The following is a 26,113-nucleotide window of genomic DNA, read 5'->3' on the forward strand; positions in this document are numbered from 1 at the left end:
ATGGTGGCTGTTAAGACTGCCCCCTCCATTCAGCTCTGCCCCAGGCCTTTCATCTAGTAGATGCTCAGTGGACACCTGCCCCTGCCTTTGACCTACCCCGTCCCCTACTTCTTCCCTCCCAGGGCAACAGAAACCGATTTGCTTTCCCAGCCCGGGCTGGAGCAGAGGATGGTGGGTGCAGAGGGCCCTGACTCTGGGGAGTGGGGGTGGGCTTCCTGGAGGAGGTGGCCTTGGAGCTGGGCCTTTCTGCCTGGGGAGCCCTTGGCTCCCCCAAACGCAGCAAGCCGATGTCTAAAGGGCTGGGCTGAGACGTGGGCCCTGCAGACCCCGCGGGAGCTCGAAGCAAGCACCCACCCCCACCCCCCCTCCCCCAGCGCTGGCGGCCCTAGCCGGGTGGTGAGCTCATCCCTCATCTGGGGTGGGGGGGCGGCGTCGCCAGTACAGCCCGGGCGCACGAGCTCCCGCGCACCCCCGCCCCCCGGCTCCTGGGCGATTTTACCAATTAAGGCTTTCTCTGCGGGCCGGGCCGGGCCGAGCCCGGGCGCGGGGCGGGGGGTGCGGCCAACAAGAAGGCGGGCGGCGGCGGGCCATTCGCGTGGAGGCGCGCGGCGCTCAGCGAACACCGGCACAGCCCGGAGGCGCGAGCGCGAAGGCAAGCCGGGCGCCAACCCACGGTCGCCGGCCACCCGCAGGGACAGCAGGTGAGGAGTCAGAAGCCGGGCTCTGCGCTGCTCGCGGGTCTTGGCCGGGTCGGGCCGTGAGGCTGGTGGCTAAGGCGGGTGGGGAGGTCCTGAGAACGCAGGCGCCGGCGCGCGCACCCAGACCGCGCCAGGTAGAGCTGGGGTGGTGAGAGCGCTTGCCAGCGGGAATCCAGGACCTGCTTACCTGTGAGTCCCCCCCCCCCCCACGAACTCGTGTGTGTGCCAGGAGTCTGGGAGTCCATGCCCAAGGGAGAGGTGGGTGTCACTGGAAGAGATGGTGTCTGAGCGTTTGGCAGAAGATGGCACCAGCGTGGGTGCCGTGGGCCTGCATGGCAAGCTTGTCCGGGAGGGAAGGGTCCCTCCAGTAGGACCTTGAGTGGGCTGAGTGCCTGAAAGAGCACTTCATAGCCAGAGCGTCCACCGGGATGGTCACAGTGGGTCCCTGAGTTGGGCAGAAGTCCGCGGGGCACCAGCTGCGTTGGGCACAGGGGAGCTGGTTTGGGGACTGCTGTGTGCATCCGGGGTGGGGCTGGGCTTGCGGCCTGGCACAGTCAGCAGGGGCCCTCTGCCGGGTTGGCTCTGAGCTGGAGGTTCACTGCCAGCCAGGATGTGAACAGCACTGTCCTCGCGTTCCCAGGCCACCCGCGGCCAGGGGAAGTTGGCACAGTCTGCTGGCTGGCCCATTTGTACCGACGCAAGGCTGCGCCGTTGAGGTGGGTGCAGAGGCGCGCCCACCTTCCTCACCTGGACTTGCCTTGCCAGCTCAGGCCACTTCTCTCTGGGTTGACCTGTCATTTCCTTCCCTCAGGGCGCCCCCTGGCTTCATAGGCCTGGAAGCGGCTCCTAGGGGACCCCAGCTGAACACCCCCCCTGGGTTTGGGGCTAGAGCTCCTTGTGGGAGGGCGGGTCCTGGGGTCTGAGGGCCGGGGGTGGGGTGGGGGCGTGGTGTGTCTAACATCCAAGAATCTACTCCAAATAAGGGAAAATATGAAAGAGCTGGATTTTGGCTTCTCCAGACTGACCGATCTGGGGGCTTTGGGATGGGGCGCCATCTGGTGGCAATAACTGTGCCCTCCTAAGTATGGGAACCCACTACAGCCCCAACCGTTCCCCCCAAATAGGGAAAGCTTAGGGCTGGAAGCCAGGCACCCGAGCTCTGTCCTCCTTTCTGCTGGAGTTGAACCCTGGACAGTTACTCTGACTCAGTTTCCCTGCCCCGTGTCTGATGATTGAGGAACCAGCACAGATGACCCAGTCGGATGGCACTTATTGGAGAGAAAATCAACTCTTGCTTGAATTCCACCCCTGGGGATTTGCTTGCATGCATGCGTGTGTGTGTGTGTGTGTGTGTGTGTGTGTGTGTCTTCAGTACTGCCTGGCAGGGAGAGCCTTGTATGGGTCCCCCTTTACAGAGCTCCCCCCACTTCTGCCCCACCTTCCAGCCGTGGTGCTGTGGAATTTTGTGCAGGTGTGTGTCCTAGAGTGTTCAGGACAGGGGAGGGTGTCCAGGAGATACAGCACTACAAAAGACCTTTAGGACCTCCTACCACCACTACTGGTAGGGGAAAAAACCTAGTGGGGCAACAGGCAGCCCCTAAGGGAGTGTGGTCAGAGGCAGGGGTGCCAACTGGGACCCTGAGCCCCACTGCGTTATTGCACTGATGCGCAGGTCTACCATATTTGGGCATGACACCCAAAGCCTCCTGCTCCCGTTTCCCCCACTGGTCTGTAGCAGAGAAATTGATTACTATCCGCCTGCGACTGAATCTAAGAATCCAGGAGTAGGGAGAGAGATATGCCTTTCTGGGGGGAATAAAAGAAACAGACCCAGAGAAGGGAACATTCTGGAAAAGGAAAGTGTGCAGGACTGGAGAGGGAGAAGTCCGCTCTATGGAAGCCATGAGTAGGCTGTCTTTCGTGGATGGCAGAGGCTGGCCTCTGCCCCTGTGTCTTTGTTGGTCCTCCACCCCCGAGGTGTCTCCCCACAGTCTCCAGAGTTATGGAGCAGAAAAGTAATTTTGAGCAAAATACCCCGCTGCCTTTGAACACAGCGCAAGCTCCTCAGCAGGCCTCGGCAGGCTTCTGCGATTTGCACGCCATCCACACCCCTCCTTTGGCCACCCCTGTCCTGCCATTGTCCCTGCAGCGCGCTCAGACCCCTCTGACCGGTCCTTCTGACTCTAGAGAGCCAACCCTCTCCCCCGGGGCCCTGCTAGGCCACCTCTGGTCCCACTCAGCTCAGGAGCCATTCCCACGAGAGGAAGCCTCCCCCATCCCCCGAGGAAGGCCTGCAGGTGGGGTGGCAGGCACACGCTGTCCCAGCACGCGTCAGGTCAGCGTCCCATGCCAATGAGCGCTGGCCGGTCCGGGCCCCTTGGAAGGCTGGTTGTCCCTGGAATGCCTGCGGCCTCCTGGCCCAGTGCCCCCTTTCCTGCGAGCGCATGGGGGAGGGAGGTGGTGAGCACGGGGCGGGCGCAGGTGCGTGGGCCAGGGAGGGGACAGGGGTCTAGGAGGTGGCGGGCCTTAGAGTCGCGGCCCTGGCTGGCGGTGGCTTTCCTCGCCTGCTGCGTGCAGAACGCCGGGGATCATGCCCGGCCCGGAGCCGGAGCTCTCCAAGTGTCTCCGGACTTGGGGACCCCCTTTATCCCGAAGCCTGGGGAGGGGGACTGAGACCAGGGCGGAAGGACCGGGGCGCCTCTGCCCACGTGACTCAGGGCACGCGAGCCACCCCACCCCCCGCAGGGGCCGCGGAGGTGGGGGGGAAGGAAAGTCCCTGGTATGGCCTGGCTCGCCGGAGGGGCTGACACCGCTCAGCCTTTCCTGGCTCCGGGGCTCCTCCCGACCCCCAAATGGGGGCCCGAGCGACCCTCCCGGGAACCCCGAGGCCTGGGACTCGGGCGGCCGTGGCGGGCAGACGGGCGGGGCGGGGGTCTCTGGGGGCATTCCGACGGGCGGGGCGGGGCAGGCGCGGCCTGGGAAGCCCCGCCTCCCGCGGCCCCGCCCTGCCCCAGCCCCCGCCTCCCGGCTCCGCCCTCGGCCCGCATTTAAAGGGCTCGCGCTGTCGGCAGCCCAACCTCTGCTCTCTACCTCTCGGCGTGCGTCCTAGGTGCCTGCGACTTTAATTGAAGGGCCGTCCCCCTTCGCCGAGGCTCCAGCACCGCCCCCCGGCAACTCGCGCCTCAAAATGAGTAGCTCCCACTCGCGGGCGGGCCAGAGCGCATCGGGCGCGACTCTGGGCAGCGGCGCCGCCGACTCCCGGGACGCCGAGATGCCGGCCACCGAGAAGGACCTGGCGGAGGACGCGCCGTGGAAGAAGATCCAGCAGAACACGTTCACGCGCTGGTGCAACGAGCACCTGAAGTGCGTGAGCAAGCGCATCGCCAACCTGCAGACGGACCTCAGCGACGGGCTGCGGCTCATCGCGCTGCTGGAGGTGCTCAGCCAGAAGAAGATGCACCGCAAGCACAACCAGCGGCCCACCTTCCGCCAGATGCAGCTCGAGAACGTGTCCGTGGCGCTCGAGTTCCTGGACCGCGAGAGCATCAAGCTCGTGTCGATTGGTGAGGCCCTCCCTCCGCCCCCGCCGCCTCCGCCCCACCCCCCTCCTCCGCATCCCAACCCCCGGACCCCCGCGCACCCGGGCCCCCGCGCGGGCCTCGAGAACAAAGGCGCGCGGGAGACCGGCGGCCGGGCCGACCGTCCGCGCCCCCGCCCGCTGGCCCGCGCCCAGGTTTGAGCTCACATCCTCCGCAGGCCGCGCCTCCGATCCCCACCCCGCCGCCCCCCACTGTGGGATAGGGCCCTGCTGTCGGACCCCCTTCCCCGTCGAATCCCCACCCCCACCCCCAAATCGTGCCTGGTCCCGGGAAGCGGGAGGAGCGGGAGGCCCGGCCTCGCCACTCCCTGCGGCAGCTCCGATCGGGGCCGGTGCACTGGGTGTTGGAGCTTGGGGGAATCCCTTGTCCAGGGCTCTCCTCAGCCTTGTCTCTGGCTCTGACCCCCAGTTTCTGTCGCACCGGGGCCACGGGGTTCCAGAGAGAACCCTAGCTTTAGCAGATGGGCGGCAGAGATGCGTTTGAGCCGGGAGTGAAGGGACCCGGCTCTGGCTCCCGCGGCCACCTGGCTTTTCTGCATCTAGAAGGCAGGAGTTGGTGGGGAGGTGCTCCAGCGTGCTCCCGGCTGCCTGCCAGCCCGGTGTCCCTATCCCTGGGCTGGAGAGGTTGGCATTGGCCAGGTCGACGGCAGCATCCTAGGTCCTTCTCAGGATGGGGAGCTGCTTGGGGGACGGTAGACGCCAGGACAGGCAACTTGGGGAAAACCCTGGAGCCAAGAGGGAAGAACAGTGGGAGCTAAACTGTTTTCCCTGGAGGATTGAAAGCGGCCTCGCAGCTCTTCCTCCAGCGCCATCGCGGTCTTGCTGTGCCACCCAGAGGGTGGGTCCCAAGGGTGGCCACCCTTTCTGCTGAGGGCCAGTTGAGGCAGAGGCCCACTCCCCAGTTCCAGCCGCAGTCTAGCCAAGCTGAGTCATCTCTGAGCTGTGTGTGGGGGGGGCAACCGGATGTGGGGAGGTGGGCCACACCCCAACTCTCGGGGGGTGAGGGCTGGGGGGTGGGGGTGGTCTCCTGATCTCCTCCTCCCTCCTCCCTTCACCTCCTCCCTCTTATGAGCTGGCTGGATCAGGCCTGGTTCCCAGAGCTTTGCCATATAAGGCAAAAAAATGTTGGAAAGCAGCAGCGATTAGGGAAGGGAGGGGGCTGGTTGGCCCAGGGGCTGGGGAAAGGGGTGGGATGGGGCGGGGCCACCCTGCCAGGCTTCCTCCCAGCTGGGACTGGGTCCTTCCCTCCCCCTTTTGTGAGGGGGATGGGGAGAGCACGAGCTGTCCTAATATGGACCAGGGGGAGGGTCCGACCTCACCCACCGGGGCTGGTGGGCCCGGCCTTGGTGCCACCCCCCCAGGACCCCGGGACAGGGTGGGAAGCCCCAGCTGGCTCTGCGCCCTCGCTCTCTCCGAGCACCCCCTGGCCTTGGCCACCCTACCCACCCCACCGCCTACCATCTGGGAGAGGTCGGAGCAGCGGATTGTGGGCCTCGGGCTTCCAGAAGGGCTGCCGGCGATGTGCTCTTAGGAAGCCGGCCCTTCTCCAAGCTCTCCCCGCCCAAGAGTGCTCCCTTTCCCTGCTTTGACACTGTGACCCTGCCCCCCAACAGACTGAGGTGCAGAGGGGCCCTTGGGTGGGGCCCGGCGCTGAGCAGCGTTGCCATGGTGCTGGGTGCCCGACCGGGGTGCGGAGGGTGTGGCGCCCTAACCACTTCCCCTGTGGGGAGTGTGGCCCGTTAGGTGGCCCGGAGGGAGGAGGACATGCTGCGGGTGAGCACATGGAGGGCCCCACCCATGGTCGCTGCTGGCCACCCTGGGGGCCCTGAGAGGGTGGGGGCCGGCCCTGCGATCCGAGCCACCCCACCCCACCCAGCTGGGGCTCCCGCAGGGCCCTGGGTGCCCACCCCAGGCTCCAGGCTCTAGGCTCCTCCCCCTCATCCTCCCCGGGAACGTCTCCCCAGCCCGGGAGCCTCGTGGTCCCGGAATGGGTCCCAGTGAGTCATGTCCCTGCCACCAAACCGCTGGTTCCTCTGGGCTCTTGATGCCTGTCTCCTCCTTCCAGCCTGGCTCTGCAGACAGCGGGGAGGAAGTGTAGGGCGGGGGCAGCGAGACACTCTGCCACCCAAAGACTCCTTGCCCAATGCCTCTGCTTCCCCTGCCTCAGCTGTATTTCCCAACCACCCCAGGCCCCCTCCCCTGCCCTATAGACCCCTGTGATGGGAGGTGCCCCTTCTCGTTCTCTGGAGCCGTCTGTTGGGGCACCCTCGAGGCCCTCCCTGACCCTGCGGAGGGTGCCCAGGGCCCGGGGCTTCCGGCAACGCGGCCCTCATTGCACTGTGCTGCCCTCGTGTGTCTCTGCGTATCCCCCCCCAGGTGTCTCCTTCGCCTCAGACTCCTCCCCATTGCACACCCCCCCCATAGCACCCTAGGGCAGAGAGGGCCCCCCACGGTCCCACCCCCCTGCCCTGGGGCAGCCGCCTGTCCCTCCGGCCCTGTGCATGTGGGGGGGCCTGGGGGGGCCCTCGCCTGCAGACGCTGCCCCTCCCGTCCCCCGCAGACAGCAAGGCCATTGTGGACGGCAACCTGAAGCTGATCCTGGGCCTGGTGTGGACGCTGATCCTGCACTACTCCATCTCCATGCCCATGTGGGACGAGGAGGAGGACGAGGAGGCCAAGAAGCAGACGCCCAAGCAGCGGCTCCTGGGCTGGATCCAGAACAAGCTGCCGCAGCTGCCCATCACCAACTTCAGCCGCGATTGGCAGAGCGGCCGCGCCCTGGGCGCCCTGGTCGACAGCTGTGCCCCGGGTGGGTGAGGGGGCGGGCTGGGGCCGGGCGGCCTCCGGTGGTGGGGGGTGGGGCGGCCCAGGCTCACGGTGGCCCCACGGCCCCTGCTCCCCTGCAGGTCTGTGTCCCGACTGGGACTCCTGGGATGCCAGCAAGCCCGTGAACAACGCCCGCGAGGCCATGCAGCAGGCCGACGACTGGCTGGGCATCCCACAGGTGCGCGCCGCTGTCCTCTGTGGGGGTGCGTGTCACGGGCAGAAGGGGCCCGGGCTGCAGGCTGAGCCGTTGCCCGCCCCCCCCCCGTGACAGGTTATCACCCCCGAGGAGATTGTGGACCCCAACGTGGACGAGCACTCTGTCATGACCTACCTGTCCCAGTTCCCCAAGGCCAAGCTGAAGCCGGGGGCTCCCCTGCGGCCCAAACTGAACCCCAAGAAAGCCCGGGCCTACGGGCCAGGTGAGAGGCCTCCCTGAGGGATGCTGTCCTCCCTGGACTTGGAGTTCCAGAAGGTTCTTTAGGAGCCGGGGTATCGCATCGCACGCCACCTGGAGCTGGACAGGAAAGGGGTCAGACCTGGTCAAAATGGGTGGCCCAGCCAGGCGAGGGGGTGCTAGCAAGTTCCCGAAGTCATGTCAGTCCCAGGTAGATATAGCCTAAGCAGGGTGTGGGCGGCGGGGATGTGGAATTGGGGCCAGGAGATTGCGTATCACACAGGATCGAGGGCCCAAGGCAGTCAGACCCAAGTATTCCAGAAAACAGGCTCAGGCCTGCCCTGCCTGCGGCACGGAGCTGGGCCCTGAGCTGGGGTTACGCTGAACTAAAGCACCCACCCACTGCAGGCTGGGTCGGATTGCGGGCGCCGGGGCTCAGGGGCTGCTAGGCCTGCAGAAGGATAGACACCTGGACCGTGTGGCTCCCTGGTCGTCTCGGGGACGCCCGCTGGGGCGTCTGGGGGCGAGGGGTGGCATGGATGGCCTGTGCAGCCGGCCCACGGCTCCCTCACCTTTCCCCTGGCAGGCATCGAGCCCACAGGCAACATGGTGAAGAAGCGGGCCGAGTTCACGGTGGAGACCAGGAGTGCTGGCCAGGGGGAGGTCCTGGTGTACGTGGAGGACCCAGCCGGCCACCAGGAAGAGGTAGGCTGTCGCGCACAGGCCGGGGGCTGGGGGTGGGGAGAGCTACCGCGGGGCCCAGGGGTGGCTCTCGGCCCTGGCTCATGGCTGCCATCCCGCCACCCCAGGCCAAGGTGACGGCCAACAATGACAAGAACCGGACCTTCTCCGTCTGGTATGTCCCCGAGGTGACAGGGACGCACAAGGTGAGTCTTCTCAGCCCCAGGGGAGGGGCCGAGCGGTGGCGGGGAAAGGCCCTGGGCCCCGTCCTCTCCCCCCACTCACGGCCTCCCCCTCCTGAGCCCAGGTCACCGTGCTCTTTGCCGGCCAGCACATCGCCAAGAGCCCCTTCGAGGTGTACGTGGACAAGTCGCAGGGTGACGCCAGCAAGGTGACTGCCCAGGGCCCTGGCCTGGAGCCCAGTGGCAACATTGCCCACAAGACCACGTACTTTGAGATCTTCACGGCAGGTGAGGGGTGGCTGCGAGGCCCTGGGGTGGGCTTGGGGAGACCAGGGGAGCCAGGGTATGGGCCAGGGTGGGGGGTGGGGACCCCGGGCACTGAGTGGGGTTGCTGGCTGGTGCAGGAGCAGGCACGGGCGAGGTGGAAGTGGTGATCCAGGACCCCACCGGTCAGAGGGGCAGCGTGGAGCCCCAGCTGGAGGTCCGGGGGGATAGCACCTACCGCTGCAGCTACCAGCCCACCATGGAGGGCCCACACACCATCCACGTCACCTTCGCCGGCGTGCCCATCCCCCGCAGCCCCTACACTGTCAACGTGGGCCAAGGTAGGCCCAGTGCCGGGTGGCCCGTGGGAAGGGGAGGCCGCCATGGGCTGGCCCCGCTCCAGCCCCCATCCTGGGGCGCCCTCCTTCTGCTGTCAGGGCGAGTGCACTCTTTCCAACCCTGCCGTGTCGCTGTCCTCCTCCTCTCGCCCCCGCTGGCCCTCTCTCTCTCTCCTCTCCACGCTTCCCTCCTCGGAAGAGCTCGCTCCAGCTGTCTAGAATCCTGCTGCTCTCTGCTCCCAGGGTCAACGGTACTTGGCTCTGTCTTCCTCTTGGAGAGGGGTGGGGGGCCGGGGGGGGGCACAGCCTGGGGAGGAGGCCCACCGCATCCAGGCCTGGGCAGGTGTTCACCCCCTACCCCCACCCCCCCACCACTGGCGGGCTTACGGCCTGTTCTGGTTCCTTCTTCTGGTGGTGGGGTGGAGGGTGGGGGAGCTCCTCCAGCTCTGGCACCCCAACTCCAGGGGAAGGCGGGCGAGGAGGGCAGGTTGGGCCGCCGCTCCCTGGGGGCTCAGTCTCCGCTCTGCCCTGCAGCCTGCAACCCTGGGGCCTGCCGGGCTGTGGGCCGGGGCCTACAGCCCAAGGGCGTGCGGGTGAAGGAGACGGCAGACTTCAAGGTGTACACAAAGGGTGCGGGCAGTGGCGAGCTGAAGGTCACGGTGAAGGGCCCCAGTAAGTGGGCTGGCCCGGGGGTCAGGGGTGGTGCAGGGTGGTGGTGGGGGGAGCGGGGATGGTTGCAGCCCCCCCACCCCAGGGGCTGGCCTGAGGCCCTGCCTTGTTCCCGCAGAGGGTGAAGAGCGCGTGAAGCAGAAGGACCTGGGTGATGGCGTCTATGGCTTCGAGTATTACCCCATGGTCCCTGGCACGTACACAGTCACCATCACGTGGGGCGGCCAGAACATTGGGCGCAGGTGAGGCTGCTGAGGGGCGCCCCCACTCTTTACCCCCTTTTCCCTGCTATCGTCACCCTGTCTGTCCTGCCCGGGACTCCCTCACCCCGCCCAGCTGTCAATCACGGGCTGGGCCTCAGCCCTGACTCCCACCACATGTGGCTCTCCTGCTTGCAGCCCCTTCGAAGTCAAGGTGGGCACCGAGTGTGGCGACCAGAAGGTGCGGGCCTGGGGCCCTGGCCTGGAGGGAGGCGTGGTGGGCAAGTCGGCGGACTTCGTGGTGGAGGCCATCGGCGACGACGTGGGCACCTTGGGTAAGGTGGCAGTGCTGGGGGTGGGGGTGGGGGTGGGGGTGGGGATGGGAGTGGATCTGCCTTCCCACCCACCCATCCACCCACCTGAAGACTCCAGGGTGCTGACTGTAGTGCGTTGGGGGATCCCCCGGCCTGTCACCAGGCTTCTCGGTGGAGGGTCCGTCGCAGGCGAAGATCGAGTGTGATGACAAGGGCGACGGCTCATGCGACGTGCGCTACTGGCCGCAGGAGGCGGGCGAGTACGCCGTGCATGTGCTGTGCAATAGCGAGGACATCCGGCTCAGCCCCTTCATGGCCGACATCCGTGAGGCGCCGCCCGACTTCCACCCTGAGCGGGTGAGGGTCCGGCTGGGGCTGGGGGGAGTTGGCGGCCCTCCTCTCTCTCCATAGGGACCTGGTTGCCCCCCCTCCCTGGCCACCCCACCTGGGGGCACCCTGCTGCCACTCTGTGTCCCTGGCCTGGACATGGATCCCCATGAGATGTTGGCATCTCGGTGGCTTCCCATCAGGTGAAGGCCCGCGGGCCTGGGTTGGAGAAGACGGGGGTGGCCGTGAACAAGCCGGCGGAGTTCACGGTGGATGCCAAGCATGGCGGGAAGGCACCCCTCAAGGTCCAAGTGCAGGTAGGATCCCCGCCCCGGCATGGGGCAGGAGGGCTAGGAGGGTCACTGATGTGCTCCATCTACCCCCACCACCTCTGTTCCCCGCCTGTCCCCCCCACCCCCAGGACAACGAGGGCTGCCCCGTGGAGGCCTCGGTCAAGGACAACGGCAACGGCACCTACAGCTGCTCTTACGTGCCCAGGAAGCCGGTGAAGCACACGGCCACCGTGTCCTGGGGGGGCGTCAACATCCCCAACAGCCCCTTCCGGGTGAGCCTTTGGCCCGTCTTCCCTAGAGCATCCTTCCTTCCCACCCCCCACCACCACGTCCCCTCTGGGCCGCCTGTGCCTATGCCCCTGTGGCCCCGTGCCTCTGTAGGTCAACGTGGGTGCCGGCAGCCATCCCAACAAGGTGAAGGTCTACGGCCCCGGCGTGGCCAAGACGGGGCTCAAGGCCCACGAGCCCACCTACTTCACCGTGGACTGCACTGAGGCCGGCCAGGGTGAGGCGGGTGGCTGCAGTGGGCAGGGTGGGTGGCGGGGACCAGGCAGGGTGGGCACCTCGGCATGCCCCCCCCCCACCGCCACTGGCTCTCGCCGCCGCCCACAGGCGATGTCAGTATCGGCATCAAGTGCGCCCCTGGCGTGGTGGGCCCGGCCGAGGCCGACATCGACTTCGACATCATCCGCAACGACAACGACACCTTCACGGTCAAGTACACGCCCCGCGGGGCCGGCAGCTACACCATCATGGTGCTCTTTGCTGACCAGGTGGGTGCTCCCCGCCCACCGGCGTGGAGGAGGGGTAGCGAGGGGATGTCGGGGCTGCAGCCCTGTGCCCCGCCTCCCACTCAGCCCCCCGCCACTCCCCGCCCCCCACCAGGCCACCCCCACCAGCCCCATCCGGGTCAAGGTCGAGCCCTCCCACGATGCCAGCAAGGTGAAGGCCGATGGACCCGGCCTCAGCCGTACCGGTGAGCATTCCCGTTGCAGAGGGGCCTCAGGTGGGGGTGGGTGTCGGAGCACCCGAGGGTCCCAGCCCGGGGACTCCTATGCCACCTGTTCGTCTACCCCCAGGCGTGGAGCTTGGCAAACCCACCCACTTCACGGTTAACGCCAAGGCCGCTGGCAAAGGCAAGCTGGACGTCCAGTTCTCAGGCCTGGCCAAGGGCGACGCGGTGCGGGACGTGGATGTCGTTGACCACCACGACAACACCTACACGGTCAAGTACACGCCCGTGCAGCAGGTAGGCCCCCCCAGCCCCCGCGGCGCCACCCCCGTTCCCCACCCAGCAGCTCCCCGGCCCCTTAACCTGCTTTGGCTGTCTCCCACCTGGGAGAGCAGGCACCAGGCAGGGCGGTGTGCCCTGCTGGGAAAGAGGCAGAGCCGGGGTCTCGTGACCCTCACCTGTGCACCCTTATGCCTCAAGGCCGAGGATTCCAGGGTCATGACTCATGACCCCTTCCTTTCTGCACCCCCACCCAGGGCCCGGTGGGCGTCAACGTCACTTACGGAGGGGACCCCATCCCCAAGAGTCCCTTCTCTGTGGGGGTGGCGCCAAGCCTGGACCTCAGCAAGATCAAGGTGTCTGGCCTAGGAGAGAGTAAGTAGTTGGGGAATAGGGGGGTCCATTGGCTGCCCCACCTCCCACCTGAGGGTCATCCCGGGGGCAGCCTACCTGAGCTGCAGCTCACAGATCTCCCCCCGCCCCTCCTTCACCTGGCCCAACAGAGGTGGACGTTGGCAAAGACCAGGAGTTCACGGTCAAGTCAAAGGGTGCCGGCGGCCAGGGCAAAGTAGCCTCCAAGATCATGGGCCCCTCGGGCGCTGCGGTGCCCTGCAAGGTGGAACCCGGCCTGGGGGCCGACAACAGTGTGGTACGCTTTGTACCCCGCGAGGAGGGGCCCTACGAGGTGGAAGTCACCTACGACGGGGTGCCTGTGCCCGGCAGCCCCTTCCCACTGGAGGCCGTGCCCCCCACCAAGCCTAGCAAGGTAACTGGGGCGCGGGGAGGCCCCCAAGAGCCTGGGAGGGCCCCATCACCCAGGCCCCTGTCCTCATCCGTGGTGCTTTTTTGGTCCTGCTGTATCCCTGCAATGGGGTGGAAAGTTCTGGAAACAGGGGGTGACCCCTGACCAGCCCTCCTGTCCGTCCCCAGGTGAAGGCCTTCGGGCCCGGGTTGCAGGGCGGCAGAGTGGGCTCCCCTGCCCGCTTCACCATCGACACCAAGGGCGCAGGCACGGGCGGCCTGGGTCTCACGGTGGAGGGCCCTTGTGAGGCCCAGCTCGAGTGCCTGGACAATGGTGACGGCACCTGCTCTGTCTCCTACCTGCCCACCGAGCCCGGGGACTACAACATCAACATCCTCTTTGCCGACACCCACATCCCCGGCTCGCCCTTCAAGGCCCACGTGGCTCCCTGCTTTGACGCGTCCAAGGTCAAGTGCTCGGGCCCCGGGCTGGAGCGGGCCACCGCCGGCGAGGCCGGCCAGTTCCACGTGGACTGCTCCAGCGCGGGCAGTGCCGAGCTGACCATCGAGATCCGCTCGGAGGCGGGGCTGCCGGCCGAGGTGCACATCCAGGACCACGGAGATGGCACACACACCATCACCTACATCCCCCTCTGCCCCGGTGCCTACACCGTCACCATCAAGTACGGCGGCCAGCCTGTCCCCAACTTCCCCAGCAAGCTGCAGGTGGAGCCCGCCGTGGACACCTCGGGTGTCCAGTGCTACGGCCCTGGCATCGAGGGCCAAGGTACGGGGGCTTGCCCCAAGGGAGGGCAGGGGGGTGGGGGAGGGAGCCGCGTCCCTGGCATGCGGCCCTGAGACCCCACGCCTCCCTGCCCACATGCCCCGCTCCCACAGGCGTCTTCCGCGAGGCCACCACCGAGTTCAGTGTGGACGCCCGGGCGCTGACCCAGACTGGGGGACCTCATGTCAAGGCCCGTGTGGCCAACCCCTCAGGGAACCTGACCGAGACGTACGTTCAAGACTGCGGCGACGGCACCTACAAAGTGGAGTACACGCCTTACGAGGAGGGTGCGTGCTCGGGGAGGGTGGGGGTGGGGGGCAGCGGCATGGCGGGTGGGCACAGCCCCGGGGTCCCCTGACCGGGCGGCCCTCCCCATGGTCTCGCCCCGGGCAGGTCTCCACTCCGTGGATGTCACCTACGATGGCAGCCCTGTGCCCAGCAGCCCTTTCCAGGTGCCTGTGACCGAGGGCTGCAACCCAGCCCGGGTGCGGGTGCACGGGCCTGGCCTCCAGAGTGGCACCACCAACAAACCCAACAGGTTCACCGTGGAGACCAGGTGACGAGCCCAGCCGGGCGGGAGCAGGTGGGGCGGGGGCGGGCTGCCTCGGGGACTCACTGGCCATGCATCTGGACCCAGGGGAGCTGGCACAGGAGGCCTGGGCCTGGCTGTGGAGGGCCCCTCCGAGGCCAAGATGTCCTGCACTGACAACAAGGACGGCAGCTGCTCCGTCGAGTACATCCCCTATGAGGCCGGCACTTACAGCCTCAACGTCACCTATGGCGGCCACCAAGTGCCAGGTCGGGAGGCATGCCCACCCCCATCCACCCACCTGCCCACCCTGGGAGGGCCTGCTGGCTCTCACGCCTTCCTTCTGCCCCCACAGGCAGCCCCTTCAAGGTCCCCGTGCATGATGTGACGGACGCGTCCAAAGTCAAGTGCTCCGGGCCTGGCCTGAGCCCAGGCATGGTCCGTGCCAACCTCCCTCAGTCCTTCCAGGTAGACACTAGCAAGGCGGGCGTGGCTCCTCTCCAGGTCAAAGTGCAAGGGCCCAAAGGTGAGCATCCACGAGCCCAGGAGATGTGGGAAAGGGGAGTGGATGAAAAGAAGGGTGCTCCCCTGGGAAAGTTAGGAGAGGAATCTCCAGTCCCAGCACGACATTGGGGTGGGGGTCTTGCTTCCCGGAGAGGCGGGTACAGGCGTGCAGGCATCTGCCAGAGGTGCTGGAGGGGACAAGGACAGGATTTGACATGTAAAAGGAGGTAGAAGGGTCAGGACACACGGCCACTGAGCAGAGGCAGCATGGTACTAGAAAGGTTGTCCGGGGTGGAGTGGGGTGCAGAAGACCCGCTGACATCTGTCCTGTGGGCCGGGGCCAGGCCTGGTGGAGCCAGTGGATGTGGCGGACAATGCCGATGGCACCCAGACCGTCAGCTACGTGCCCAGCCGCGAGGGGCCCTATAGCATCTCCGTGTTGTACGGGGAAGAAGAGGTGCCTCGGAGGTGAGAGATGGGGCCCACCTGCTCGCGGGAGGGGCCCCTGGCTGGGCGGCGAGAGCCCCTCCACCCCCTCACCATTCCCGATCCCCCCCCCAGCCCATTCAAGGTCAAGGTGCTGCCGACACACGACGCCAGCAAGGTGAAGGCCAGCGGCCCTGGGCTCAACACCACCGGCGTGCCTGCCAGCCTGCCTGTAGAGTTCACCATCGATGCTAAGGATGCTGGGGAGGGACTGCTGGCCGTCCAGATCACGGTAAGTTTGTGAACTGCTGGCCTGAGCAAGCAACCAGAGCCCCGGATCCGCCTGGCCATTCGGGCAGAGCCCAGCTCGTCTGGACAGTGGTGGGGCAGTGCCAGGGTCCTCGGCCTGGCCGGTTGTCATGCGGGCAGAATGTTGGGCATCAGGGCGGGGCAGATGGCTCCAGAACCTGCCCCCGGGAGAACTAAAGGGCAATGCCGGATGTGGGCAGCCGTTTTGGGCCACTGCGGTTGCGCAGCCTGGAGGCTGTCCCTGCAGCAGCAGGGGCCAGAGTGGCGATCCTTCGGGAGGACTGCAGGTCCGCTGCCACCAGGGCTCAGCCAACCACCACCCTGTGCTGCGGCAGGACCCAGAGGGCAAGCCCAAGAAGACGCACATCCAGGACAACCACGACGGCACGTACACAGTGGCCTACGTGCCTGACGTGACGGGCCGCTATACCATCCTCATCAAGTATGGCGGTGACGAGATCCCTTTCTCTCCCTACCGCGTGCGGGCCGTGCCCACGGGGGACGCCAGCAAGTGCACCGTCACAGGTGAGCGGGCCCGGCACGGGGCCGCCGTGGTGCTCGGCACGGGGCTTGGGTGTGCCTGTGTGCAAGGGCTCGCTGCTTGGGGCAGCGTGTGGGAGTGGGGGCCGCCCCCTTGAGTGACTCACTTGACCTTTCTCCTTGCTCTCTGCCCTCTCACCTCAGTGTCAATCGGAGGTCACGGGCTAGGTAAGCTGCTTGCTGGGGCCACTCCCGGTGCCCCTCTCCTGCCCAAAGGGGCAACTTCCTTTCTTCCTCTGTACTAATTCCCAGGACAGTTCCAGCTGCAGCTCTCGGTAGGGCCGGAGCGGGAGGGGGTGGGGTGGGGTGGGATGTAAAAGGTGGCCGCCACAGGCTGGAGGGTCAGGATCCAGGGAAGTTTCCGGAACTGAGCGTCAATGCTCTGGCCCTTGCCCTTCTCTGGGCCTCGGTTTCCCAACTGAGAACTCAGGTTGCAGCTGGGAGCTTTTGGGGTGGTGGTGGTGAGGGTGCATCTGGGGATCTTGGCGACAGCCCGTGTCCCTTACGTCCGGGCATCCGGGGTGGGTGGGTGGGCGGGCAGCAGGCCCTTCCTTCCACTGCCTCTTCCGTCAGTGGCGAGGGACCTACTCCGACCCACCACCCAGCCCCGGCCCTGGCCAGATCCACAGACTCCCATTTCCCGCCCCCGTCACGGCGCCGACTGCATGAGTGGGGGTGCTAGCTGGTGGCGCGCAGTCGGCTGCTTGGACAGGGGCAGGCCAGCATGGCGGGAGCCCTGCCCAGCCTCAGAGCCCCGAAGCGCGCTCATCGCCTCCCTCCCTCCCGCCCCACACCCCCCAGCAGTGACGTTATCCATGGGTGCTGGATTGGGCAGCGCCGGGGTGGGTGAGGCAAGTAGGATAGGAGAGTAGTTGGGGTGCAGGGTGGCTAGCGCTGGGGAAGGGATGTGGAGGGGATACACAGCTTAGTAGAGCAGGCCTTGGGATCTGGAGGTGGGGGGCCAAGATGAGCAGGGGAGGCTGGGGTGGGGGCCGGCTCTGTAGGGATGCATCCCCTTGGGGATGCAGGGACCAGTCTGCCTTTACTGGCCACTGGGAGGGGAAGGAGGCAGGGAGAGCAGCTGGGAAGCTGAAGCAGCTTTCTGGTAGTTGGAGGGGTGCCTTGGGGGGCCATGGGCTCCAAGAGAGGGGAGCCCAGTGGGGACTGGATTTGGAGATTGGAGCAGCCGGCATGTGGCGGTGGGTTGGCTGCTGGGGGGACCGGGGGAATCCGGGTTACCTTTGGAATTGGGGTCTGAGCCGCCAGCTAGAGGACGGGTCCGTGGGCTGAGCTGGGGCAGAACAGGTGGGGGCAGGTGGCTGGGCGGAGCTCAGGAGAGCGGCCTGGGCTACGGGGCTGTAAGGGACGGGGCTTTGGGCCGAGGGGGGTGGTTGGCGCCTTTGCAGCCGCAGGGAGGCCCCTTGAACTTGGCCTGTGAGCAAGTTTGGTGCTCCTGATGGGAGGCCGGGCTGCGGGGGGCACTCTTGCTGCCAAGCCTCGGCACCCCACAGCCCCCACAGCCTCCACCTCCCTCCCGGGCCCCGACCGCTGCATCCCCAAGCTCATAACGTCACTGTCCCTTCCCTCACCTCCACCACTCGGGATCCCTGGAGGCTGCTGGCTTGCTCGGTGGGGTGGGATGGGGGGTTTGGGGCTCCTGGGTGCCGCCACTCCGCCAAGCCTGCTGCACTGCACTAACCCGCCGCTAACCCCGCCACCCCCGCGCCCTGCCCGGGCTGCCTGTCCCGCTGCGAGCCCCCTTGGTTGAGCGAGCATTCTCAGTGGCCAGGAAACTCCAGGTTCACTTCAGGCCCGGGGCGGTGGCGGGGGGGGGGGGGGTAGACACGGGGCGGGGGAGAGGCGATGGCACGGCCCCACGCTGCAGCAGGACACGCTGCGCCTCACGCTGTCCGCACGTGGCCTGGGGACAGGGGGCCCAGCTCGGGCAGCCGCGTGCCCGCCGGGAGCAGAGCGCCGGAGCCCATTTGGCAGCGGGGATGGGGGTGGGGGTTGGGGCTCGGCGGACAAACGGCAGGGGGCCGGGCGCCTTCTTCCTCTTCGACTTCCCGGCACCGGGGTGCCACTTCTCTCTCCCCCCTTAAAAAAAAAGGACCTGCTGGCTTCAGGTGACCCAGGAGAACTTTTCCTGCCTTCTGAGAAACCACTCGCTGTCCCCAGCTTGGGGGTTTTGGGGGGTGCCTGGCTGCGCTTGGGGTGGGTGGGTGGGGGGCCTCCCAGGAGGTGGACGCGAGTGGCCTGAGCGCCGGGCTCACACACCGGCCCCCCTACCTTGGGGGACATGCCCCGCCCCCCCCAGGTGCCGGCATCGGCCCTACCATCCAGATCGGGGAAGAGACGGTGATCACCGTGGATGCCAAGGCCGCGGGCAAGGGCAAGGTCACCTGCACCGTGTGCACCCCTGACGGCTCGGAGGTGGACGTGGACGTGGTGGAGAACTCGGACGGGACCTTCGACATCTTCTACACGGCACCCCAGCCGGGCAAATATGTCATCTGCGTGCGCTTTGGTGGCGAGCACGTCCCCAACAGCCCCTTCCAAGTGACGGTGAGGCGCGGGCATGGGTGGGTGGTGGGTGGCGGGAGTGGGAGATGTGGTCGCAGGGTCTCAGCTCTCCCACTTTGCCCGTAGGCCCTGGCCGGGGACCAGCCCACCACGCAGCCGCCGCTCCGGCCTCAGCAGCTGGCCCCACCATACGCCTACCCCCAGGGTGGCCAGCAGAACTGGGTGCGTGCTGCCGCCTTCCCCGGGGGCAGGGGGGTGGGCGTGCTGGCCAGCGGGGTGTCCCTGCCACCCGTAGCCCCTTACCTGGGCCCTCCATCTCGGCTGCAGGCCCCGGACAGGCCCCTGGTGGGGGTCAACGGGCTGGACGTGACCACGCTGAGGCCCTTTGACCTCGTCATCCCCTTCACCATCAAGAAGGGCGAGATCACTGGTGAGCGGGGCCAGGGGAAGTGGGGCGGGTGGTGGCGGGTCCGGCTGTGTGAGGCAGGGGGGGTGGGATGGGGAGGGGACAGGGGTGGCCCTGAGCCACTCCCCCGTCCCATCCAACCCCCCACCCCTACCCCCAGGGGAGGTCCGGATGCCTTCGGGCAAGGTGGCCCAGCCTGTCATCACCGACAACAAGGATGGCACTGTCACCGTGCGCTATGCCCCCAGCGAGGCCGGCCTGCATGAGATGGACATCCGCTACGACAGCATGCACATCCCAGGTGGGTGCCAGGCCCTGCGAGGGCACACAAGGGGCTCGGGCTCACCCCCGGCCCCCGAGCCCACGTGCTCCCTCTTCCCCGGCGCAGGCAGCCCCTTGCAGTTCTACGTGGATTATGTCAACTGCGGCCACGTCACTGCCTACGGGCCAGGCCTGAGCCATGGCGTGGTCAACAAGCCTGCCACCTTCACCGTCAACACCAAAGACGCTGGCGAGGGTGAGCACCCACCCCCCTGCCTGGGGGCTGCCAACCCGGGGGTTGCCGGCTCCCCGCTGACCGCCTGGCCCGCCCACCCTGTTGCCTCTCCCCAGGGGGCCTGTCGCTGGCCATCGAGGGCCCGTCCAAGGCCGAAATCAGTTGCACAGACAACCAGGATGGGACGTGCAGCGTCTCCTACCTGCCCGTGCTGCCCGGGGACTACAGTATCCTGGTCAAGTACAACGAGCAGCACATACCGGGCAGCCCCTTCACAGCCAGGGTCACAGGTGGGGGCCACCCTGGGGAGGGGGGAGGGCCCAAGGGCCCCGGGGGACTGGCAGTGACGGCCGGCCCCGTTCATGCCCTTCTCCGCCACCCAGGGGACGACTCGATGCGCCTGTCCCACCTGAAGGTGGGCTCGGCTGCTGACATCCCTATCAACATCTCGGAGACGGACCTCAGCCTGCTGACAGCCACCGTGGTGCCGCCCTCGGGCCGGGAGGAGCCCTGCCTCCTCAAGCGGCTGCGCAACGGCCACGTGGGTAAGAGGGGTGCCCGGTGCAGAAGCTTCCGGAAGGGAGTGGGGTGGGGTGAGGGGGGCCCCACTAGGCCTCTTTCCCTGCTGACGGCCCCCACCCCCCACCCCTGTGCCCAGGGATCTCGTTCGTGCCCAAAGAGACCGGGGAACACCTGGTGCACGTGAAAAAGAACGGCCAGCACGTGGCCAGCAGCCCCATCCCCGTTGTCATCAGCCAGTCAGAAATCGGGGACGCCAGCCGCGTGCGGGTGTCGGGCCAGGGCCTCCACGAAGGCCACACCTTCGAGCCTGCCGAGTTTATCATCGACACCCGGGACGCAGGTGGGTGTCGGGGTGGGGAGGTCCCGGGCGATTGGGTTTCCCAGGGTGTGGTGTGCCTTTGGGCTCAGCGTGCTGGTCTGCCCCGCAGGCTACGGGGGGCTCAGCCTGTCCATCGAAGGCCCCAGCAAAGTGGACATCAACACCGAGGACCTGGAGGACGGCACGTGCAGGGTCACCTACTGCCCCACGGAGCCCGGCAACTATATCATCAACATCAAGTTCGCTGACCAGCACGTGCCCGGTGAGTGCGTGCCGACGGCATCCCTCCCCCCACCCCCCCCAACTGCGCCTCACCCTCAGTGCCCACCCACAGGAGTGTCACCTGTGTGGCTTTGGGGGGGGTGGCTGTACTTTCTCACCCACAGGCAGCCCCTTCTCCGTGAAGGTGACAGGCGAGGGCCGGGTGAAAGAGAGCATCACGCGGAGGCGGCGGGCACCCTCAGTGGCCAACGTCGGTAGCCACTGTGACCTGAGCCTGAAGATCCCTGGTAGGGCCTAAAGTGGTGGTGGTGGGTGGGTGTGGAAAACTGGGGGATGGGGAGCTGGGGTGGGGGGTGGAGCAGCAGCTTCCTGGCCTCCGGCCGGCGCTGGGGACTCAACACATCCCTTCCTCCTCCCCTGCTCCTGCCCCATCCCCCACCTGCTCTGTAGAAATCAGCATCCAGGACATGGCAGCCCAGGTGACCAGCCCCTCGGGCAAGAGCCACGAGGCTGAGATTGTAGAAGGCGAGAACCATACCTACTGCATCCGTTTCGTGCCCGCCGAGATGGGCACCCACACGGTCAGCGTCAAGTACAAGGGCCAGCACGTGCCCGGCAGCCCCTTCCAGTTCACCGTGGGGCCGCTGGGGGAAGGTGGCGCCCACAAGGTCCGTGCCGGGGGCCCTGGCCTGGAAAGGGCTGAAGCCGGCGTGCCAGGTGGGACCGCAGGGGCCAACGGGCTCTGGGGTGGGCGCCAGGGCTTGGATCCCCGCCCCCATCCGTGAGTGAGGACGCCCTGGTTTTCCAACAGCCGAGTTCAGCATCTGGACCAGGGAAGCTGGGGCCGGGGGCCTAGCCATCGCCGTGGAAGGGCCCAGCAAGGCCGAGATCTCCTTCGAGGACCGCAAGGATGGCTCTTGTGGCGTGGCGTACGTGGTCCAGGAGCCAGGTACCTGGGCCTGTTTGGGTGGGTGGGGGTTGGGGGGGGGCGCGCGAGCTCCTGATGCTGGAGGTTTGGGGGGGTGGAGATGGGGGTGGGGGCTTGTGCCAGGCCCTGCCCGGTGCAGCCGCGTGCTCTCCCCCTGCCCAGGTGACTACGAGGTCTCGGTCAAGTTCAACGAGGAGCACATTCCCGACAGCCCCTTCGTGGTGCCCGTGGCCTCTCCATCGGGCGATGCCCGCCGCCTCACTGTTTCTAGTCTTCAGGTGAGGCACTGAGAGAAACCGCCAGCTCCGGGGCTCCTGCAGCCCGTGGGGCCTGGGCCCGGCCAGACCAGAACTGCCAGCGCCCGGCAGGTTCTCGGGCCCGCACGCGTGGCCTCTGCTCTGGCCGGCTGCAGCCCACGCTCGGTGGGGTTTTTCTCGTGCCTCAGGTCTAAAGGCTTGGAACAGAAGCCCATGCCCCTTGTGCACCAGGGCTGAGGTTTAAGGAGGGACAGCCTGCCGAGGCCGGGTGCTGCCCGCAGGGTGGGGGCCACCCACCCCTCCCGCAGCCCGGGCTTGGGACTGCAGAGTGGAGCGGGGTGGGTTGGGAGGGTGGGCACATGTGTCAGGGCCTCGGGCCTCTGCGGTCGGCGGCTGTCCCTCTTTAAACCGAGTCGGATGCCAGCTGGGTAAGTGTCACCCTACAGGCCCCCCCCAACCTGCTTGTCCCTGGCCTGCCCGGCCCCCGCCCACCTAATGCCGTCTGCTGTGCTTCCAGGAGTCAGGGCTAAAGGTCAACCAGCCAGCCTCTTTTGCAGTCAGCCTGAATGGGGCCAAGGGGGCAATTGATGCTAAGGTGCACAGCCCCTCGGGAGCCCTGGAGGAATGCTATGTCACAGAGATCGACCAAGGTGAGCCCCTGGCCCTGCCCGGTCTCCCCGCCCCCCCCCCCCCCTCCAGCCAGCCACCGAGAGCGCCAAAGGAGGTTCCAGACTCTGTAAGCGGCCTGGGCAGGTGTCCTCACGCCCCCTGTCCCCCGGGACCCCAGCTAGGGCACCCCCCCCAGCTCTCCTCGCCAGCTCGAGTCCCCATGACCACTGGCCGGGGCTGCAGGAAGGAGTGGGCATTCAGCAGGCAGGACGTCCCAGCCTACCACCAGGAGAAAGTGGGGCCAGGAGGCAGGGGCTTGGTGCTGAGGTCACAGGGTGGGGGGACAGGAGGAGCCGCTCGGCCTAGTTTCCCGAACGCTGTGTGAACTTCAGCAAGCTCCTGCCCATCTCTGAGCCCCAGTTAAACACACAGAGAGGATGGCGTGCATGGTGACCTCGCCGAGGAGGCAGTGGAGCAGGGGCCCTTTCTTGTAAAAGAGTTCCATGTAGGCAAGGCCTGGCGGCAGCCTGGCTGAAATTTGGGGGACCTGTGACCTTTAGGAAGCCTGTGTCCTCCAGGGATGGGGTGTGGGGGTCCCCCGCATGGTTCTGGGACAGAGCCCTGTGGGCCTTGGCAGAGCCGCTGGCCTCGTGCTGGTGGGCGAGGGGCTTGGGGAGGGCGGCGGCCGCCTGGCAGGGGTGGGGTTCACACAGTGGAGAGAAAGGAGACCCCTGGCCTGCAGCTATGCCTCTCTGCCCCGCAGATAAGTACGCCGTGCGCTTCATCCCTCGGGAGAACGGTGTCTACCTGATCGACGTCAAGTTCAATGGCACCCACATACCCGGGAGCCCCTTCAAGATCCGCGTGGGGGAGCCCGGGCACGGTGGGGACCCCGGCCTCGTGTCCGCCTACGGAGCAGGCCTGGAAGGCGGTGTCACAGGTAAGGGCCTGCTTGGACTGCTGTGTGTCTGTGTGTGGATGCTGGCCTGCAGCTCCGAGGGGGGGCCGGGATGGGCGCTGCCTGACCTCCCGTGCCCCCAGGGAGCCCGGCCGAGTTCATTGTCAACACGAGCAATGCAGGAGCCGGCGCCCTGTCGGTCACCATCGACGGCCCGTCCAAAGTGAAGATGGACTGCCAAGAGTGCCCCGAGGGCTACCGCGTCACCTACACGCCCATGGCCCCCGGCAGCTACCTCATCTCCATCAAGTACGGCGGCCCCTACCACATCGGGGGCAGCCCCTTCAAGGCCAAGGTCACAGGTGAGCCGGGCGCCCAGGGCTGCTGCCCCCGCCTGCCCCCTGCCCCCTCCCCCCACCCCCACGCCCTGCCCTTGGGCCCGAGCCCCCCACCCACACCCCACCGTCCCGCAGGCCCCCGTCTGGTCAGCAACCACAGCCTCCACGAGACCTCGTCGGTGTTCATGGACTCCCTCACCAAGGCCGCCAGCGCCCCCCAGCACGGGGCCCTGGGGCCCGTGGACGCCAGCAAGGTGGTGGCCAAGGGCCTGGGGCTGAGCAAGGCCTATGCGGGCCAGAAGAGCAGCTTCACGGTTGACTGCAGCAAAGCAGGTGGGCGGCCGGCACCAGGTTGGGGCTGCAGGGGGGGCCGGGGGGCAGGGCGGTGAGGCTGGGACCCTTTAGGAAAGGGCAGTTGCCTCCAAAAGGAGTCAGAGTGGCGGGGGTGTGTGTCAGGGGAGGGGACCCACAGCCTGCGCCTGATTCCCTCCCGCCCTCCCCCCCTACCCTGCGCTGCCACCACCCGGTCCCCAGGAAACAACATGCTGCTGGTGGGGGTGCACGGCCCGCGGACACCCTGCGAGGAGATCCTGGTGAAGCATGTGGGCAGCCGGCTCTACAGCGTCTCCTACCTGCTCAAGGATAAGGGGGAGTACACGCTGGTGGTCAAGTGGGGTGACGAGCACGTTCCAGGCAGCCCCTACCGCGTCACGGTGCCCTGAGCCCGTCCCACCCCATCCCACAACCCCCACTCCTGCCCGCCGCGCCCCTCCCACCCATCCCGGGCCAGCTGGCAGCTCCCACCGCGAGAAGCGCCCTGCACCCGTCCCAGCCCTGCCCCAGCAGTCCGGGCCTCCTCTGCGGCCCCACCTGGCCGCCCCCCCACCCCCACCCCCACCCCGATGTCACCCACCCTGCGCGCTCTCACCAGCCTCCTCGCCCGACCTGCGGCCTCGCAGCTTTCATTTGGGAGAAGGGGAGAGGCGAGAAAAGGGAGCCCATCAGTGCCCGATTAGTGCCCACGGCGCCTGTCTCCTTTTGGTTCCAGGAGGGGGGAGGGGGGGGTCCTTGCACGACCGCCCGCTGAGTTCTCTTCCCCAGCCAAGAGGAATAAAAGTTCTGCTTCCGTTCTCCTGGGGGTCACGGTGGCTTTCTTTTGAGGGCAAGGCAGGAGGTCTAGGGTCAAGGCACCGCCAGGGTGCCCCATCAAAGCAGGGCCAGGCCTTGGGTGGCTGGGTCTCTGGCCCAGTGTTCAGGGGCTCTGGTGTCTCCTCAGCCCTGTCATGTGAGTGGGCCCATCTGCACACACCGCTTCCCTGCCTTCCTGGGTGCAGACCTATTGGGGGTGGGGTGCGTGGGGGTCAGGGGTGGTACGTAGATCCCAGAATGGCCGCATGGATGCAGACCTGGGAGAAAGCTAGGCGATGCCCGTCCAGCAGGAGGGCCCATGACTGCCTGCAGCCTGGCGGGGTGCGGTCCGGGAAGGCTTCCTGGTGGAGGTGGCCAGCCCTGGGACCCTCTAAGCAGTTTTCCCCATCCCAACAGCGGCCATGTCCTGGACCATATCCTGGCCCCTGGATTGTGCCACCAACCCCCACGAGCTGCGCCACGTCCCCGAGGGTCGGAGACTGTCACTAGGCCACCTCCCTGGGGGTGGGGGTGGGCAGGCCGGGGCTAGGGCCCCTCAAGTGCGGGGAGAACCAAGGTTCTCGCCGGCATCCCCGAATCTCCCACTTGGAAAACCAACCCAAGCCTCCGGGCTCCGCCGGCTCGAGTCCCAGGGGAGGGGCCGCGGCTGCACGTATCTAGCCCCTCCCCTTCGGGGCGGTGCACGCGCTGGCCACGCCCCCGAAATGGCCTTGGCGGCTGCACCTGCGCAAATCTCTGCGCCGGGGTTGGCGGAGACAAGGGTGGGCAGCTGGGGCACCCGGACCTTGAGGACGAGAGCAGGGGAACCGGCTGCAGGTGGTGTGGTGCGTCCCCACGAGCCAGACCCGGGGCTTCTGGGCCCTCGTGCTCCGGCTCCGCCAGGATGGGCCACCCCTTGGCCCCAGGGCATAAGGGGCCGGACGGTGGCCCTGGATGGTCTCTTGTACTTGCCTGCGGGGCCGCTGCCCTGGGCTCCAGGCGGCAGTGAGGGGGAGACGGCCCAGGCCCCTCCAGCGCCCAGAACACACCCGGGGAGGACCCATCTGGCTGCTGGGAATTGGGGAGCCACTGGCCCGGCACCCCGCATCCCCACCCAGGGGGCTCCCTGAACTGGACGTGCACCCCTGGGAGAGCTCTGCTGCCCAGACCCTGGGCCCTGAGTCGGGCTGGGGCGGCCCAGTCAAGGCCCGCTTGCTGCTGGGGGCCACGGGCAGAGGGGACGGCCTGGCGACACATCGGGGAAAGGGATGGGATGAACGCCCTAGCTGGGAGCAGCCCCTCCGGCCTGCAGGTTCTCGGTGACCTGGGTCCCGGGGGGCTGGGGGTGCAGGCAAGACGACCGAGCTGATCCCCTTCCTCGCCGGCTCAGCCAGCCCCAGGCTCTGCACCCGGACCCTGCCCTTCCCAGCTAAGCGTCCCTGCCAAACTGTGGGTCAAGGCGGAGCCCCAGGACCTGAGGGGCCCTCCCGCCAGTGCGGCTTCCCAGCGAGGGGATAGAGGCTGCAGTCCTCTGGAGCTGATGAGCCCAGGGCTTGTGGGTGCTAGGCATGTTGCGAAGGACCTATTTGTACAGGAAGCTGGTAATACAGGTGTGTGAT

At 67.2% G+C, this 26,113-nt stretch overlaps 1 protein-coding gene across 2 annotated transcripts; it reads left to right on the forward strand.

Annotated features, from left to right (window-relative positions):
• Positions 1-604: 604 nt before the first annotated feature.
• FLNA (filamin A) lies at positions 605-24,497 on the forward strand. Of its 2 annotated transcripts, XM_077145019.1 has the most exons (48): positions 605-701; positions 3,808-4,261; positions 6,857-7,105; positions 7,203-7,300; positions 7,394-7,541; positions 8,103-8,221; positions 8,326-8,403; positions 8,505-8,667; positions 8,784-8,984; positions 9,516-9,653; positions 9,769-9,892; positions 10,049-10,185; positions 10,328-10,521; positions 10,695-10,808; positions 10,913-11,056; positions 11,166-11,289; positions 11,397-11,557; positions 11,670-11,760; positions 11,864-12,033; positions 12,273-12,390; positions 12,519-12,781; positions 12,946-13,543; positions 13,654-13,827; positions 13,934-14,096; positions 14,178-14,338; positions 14,425-14,595; positions 14,918-15,041; positions 15,135-15,291; positions 15,644-15,833; positions 15,993-16,016; positions 18,166-18,413; positions 18,498-18,593; positions 18,699-18,801; positions 18,938-19,078; positions 19,166-19,294; positions 19,390-19,563; positions 19,657-19,818; positions 19,932-20,135; positions 20,224-20,376; positions 20,501-20,623; positions 20,787-21,053; positions 21,148-21,285; positions 21,427-21,542; positions 22,039-22,171; positions 22,894-23,070; positions 23,172-23,390; positions 23,502-23,699; positions 23,901-24,497. In XM_077145019.1, exons 2-48 carry the CDS (start codon positions 3,886-3,888, stop codon positions 24,086-24,088), a joined length of 7,941 nt encoding a protein of 2,646 aa, XP_077001134.1. In that variant the 5' UTR covers positions 605-701; positions 3,808-3,885; the 3' UTR covers positions 24,089-24,497. The 2 variants fall into 2 exon arrangements, with proteins under 2 accessions (XP_077001134.1, XP_077001136.1); XM_077145021.1 differs by lacking the exon at positions 15,993-16,016.
• The last annotated feature ends 1,616 nt before the right edge of the window (positions 24,498-26,113 follow it).

Source organism: Tamandua tetradactyla, chromosome X (genome assembly GCF_023851605.1).
Source record: "Tamandua tetradactyla isolate mTamTet1 chromosome X, mTamTet1.pri, whole genome shotgun sequence".
Lineage (NCBI taxonomy): Eukaryota > Metazoa > Chordata > Mammalia > Pilosa > Myrmecophagidae > Tamandua > Tamandua tetradactyla.

Excerpts from the sequence above, each read along its gene's own strand:
- FLNA (XM_077145019.1), top strand. The coding sequence starts at position 3,886 with ATGAGTAGCTCCCACTCGCGGGCGGGCCAGAGCGCATCGGGCGCGACT. Across the intron at positions 14,339-14,424 it reads TGGCGGCCACCAAGTGCCAG|GCAGCCCCTTCAAGGTCCCC; the intron begins GTCGGGAGGCAT and ends CTGCCCCCACAG. Across the intron at positions 19,819-19,931 it reads GCTGCGCAACGGCCACGTGG|GGATCTCGTTCGTGCCCAAA; the intron begins GTAAGAGGGGTG and ends CCCTGTGCCCAG.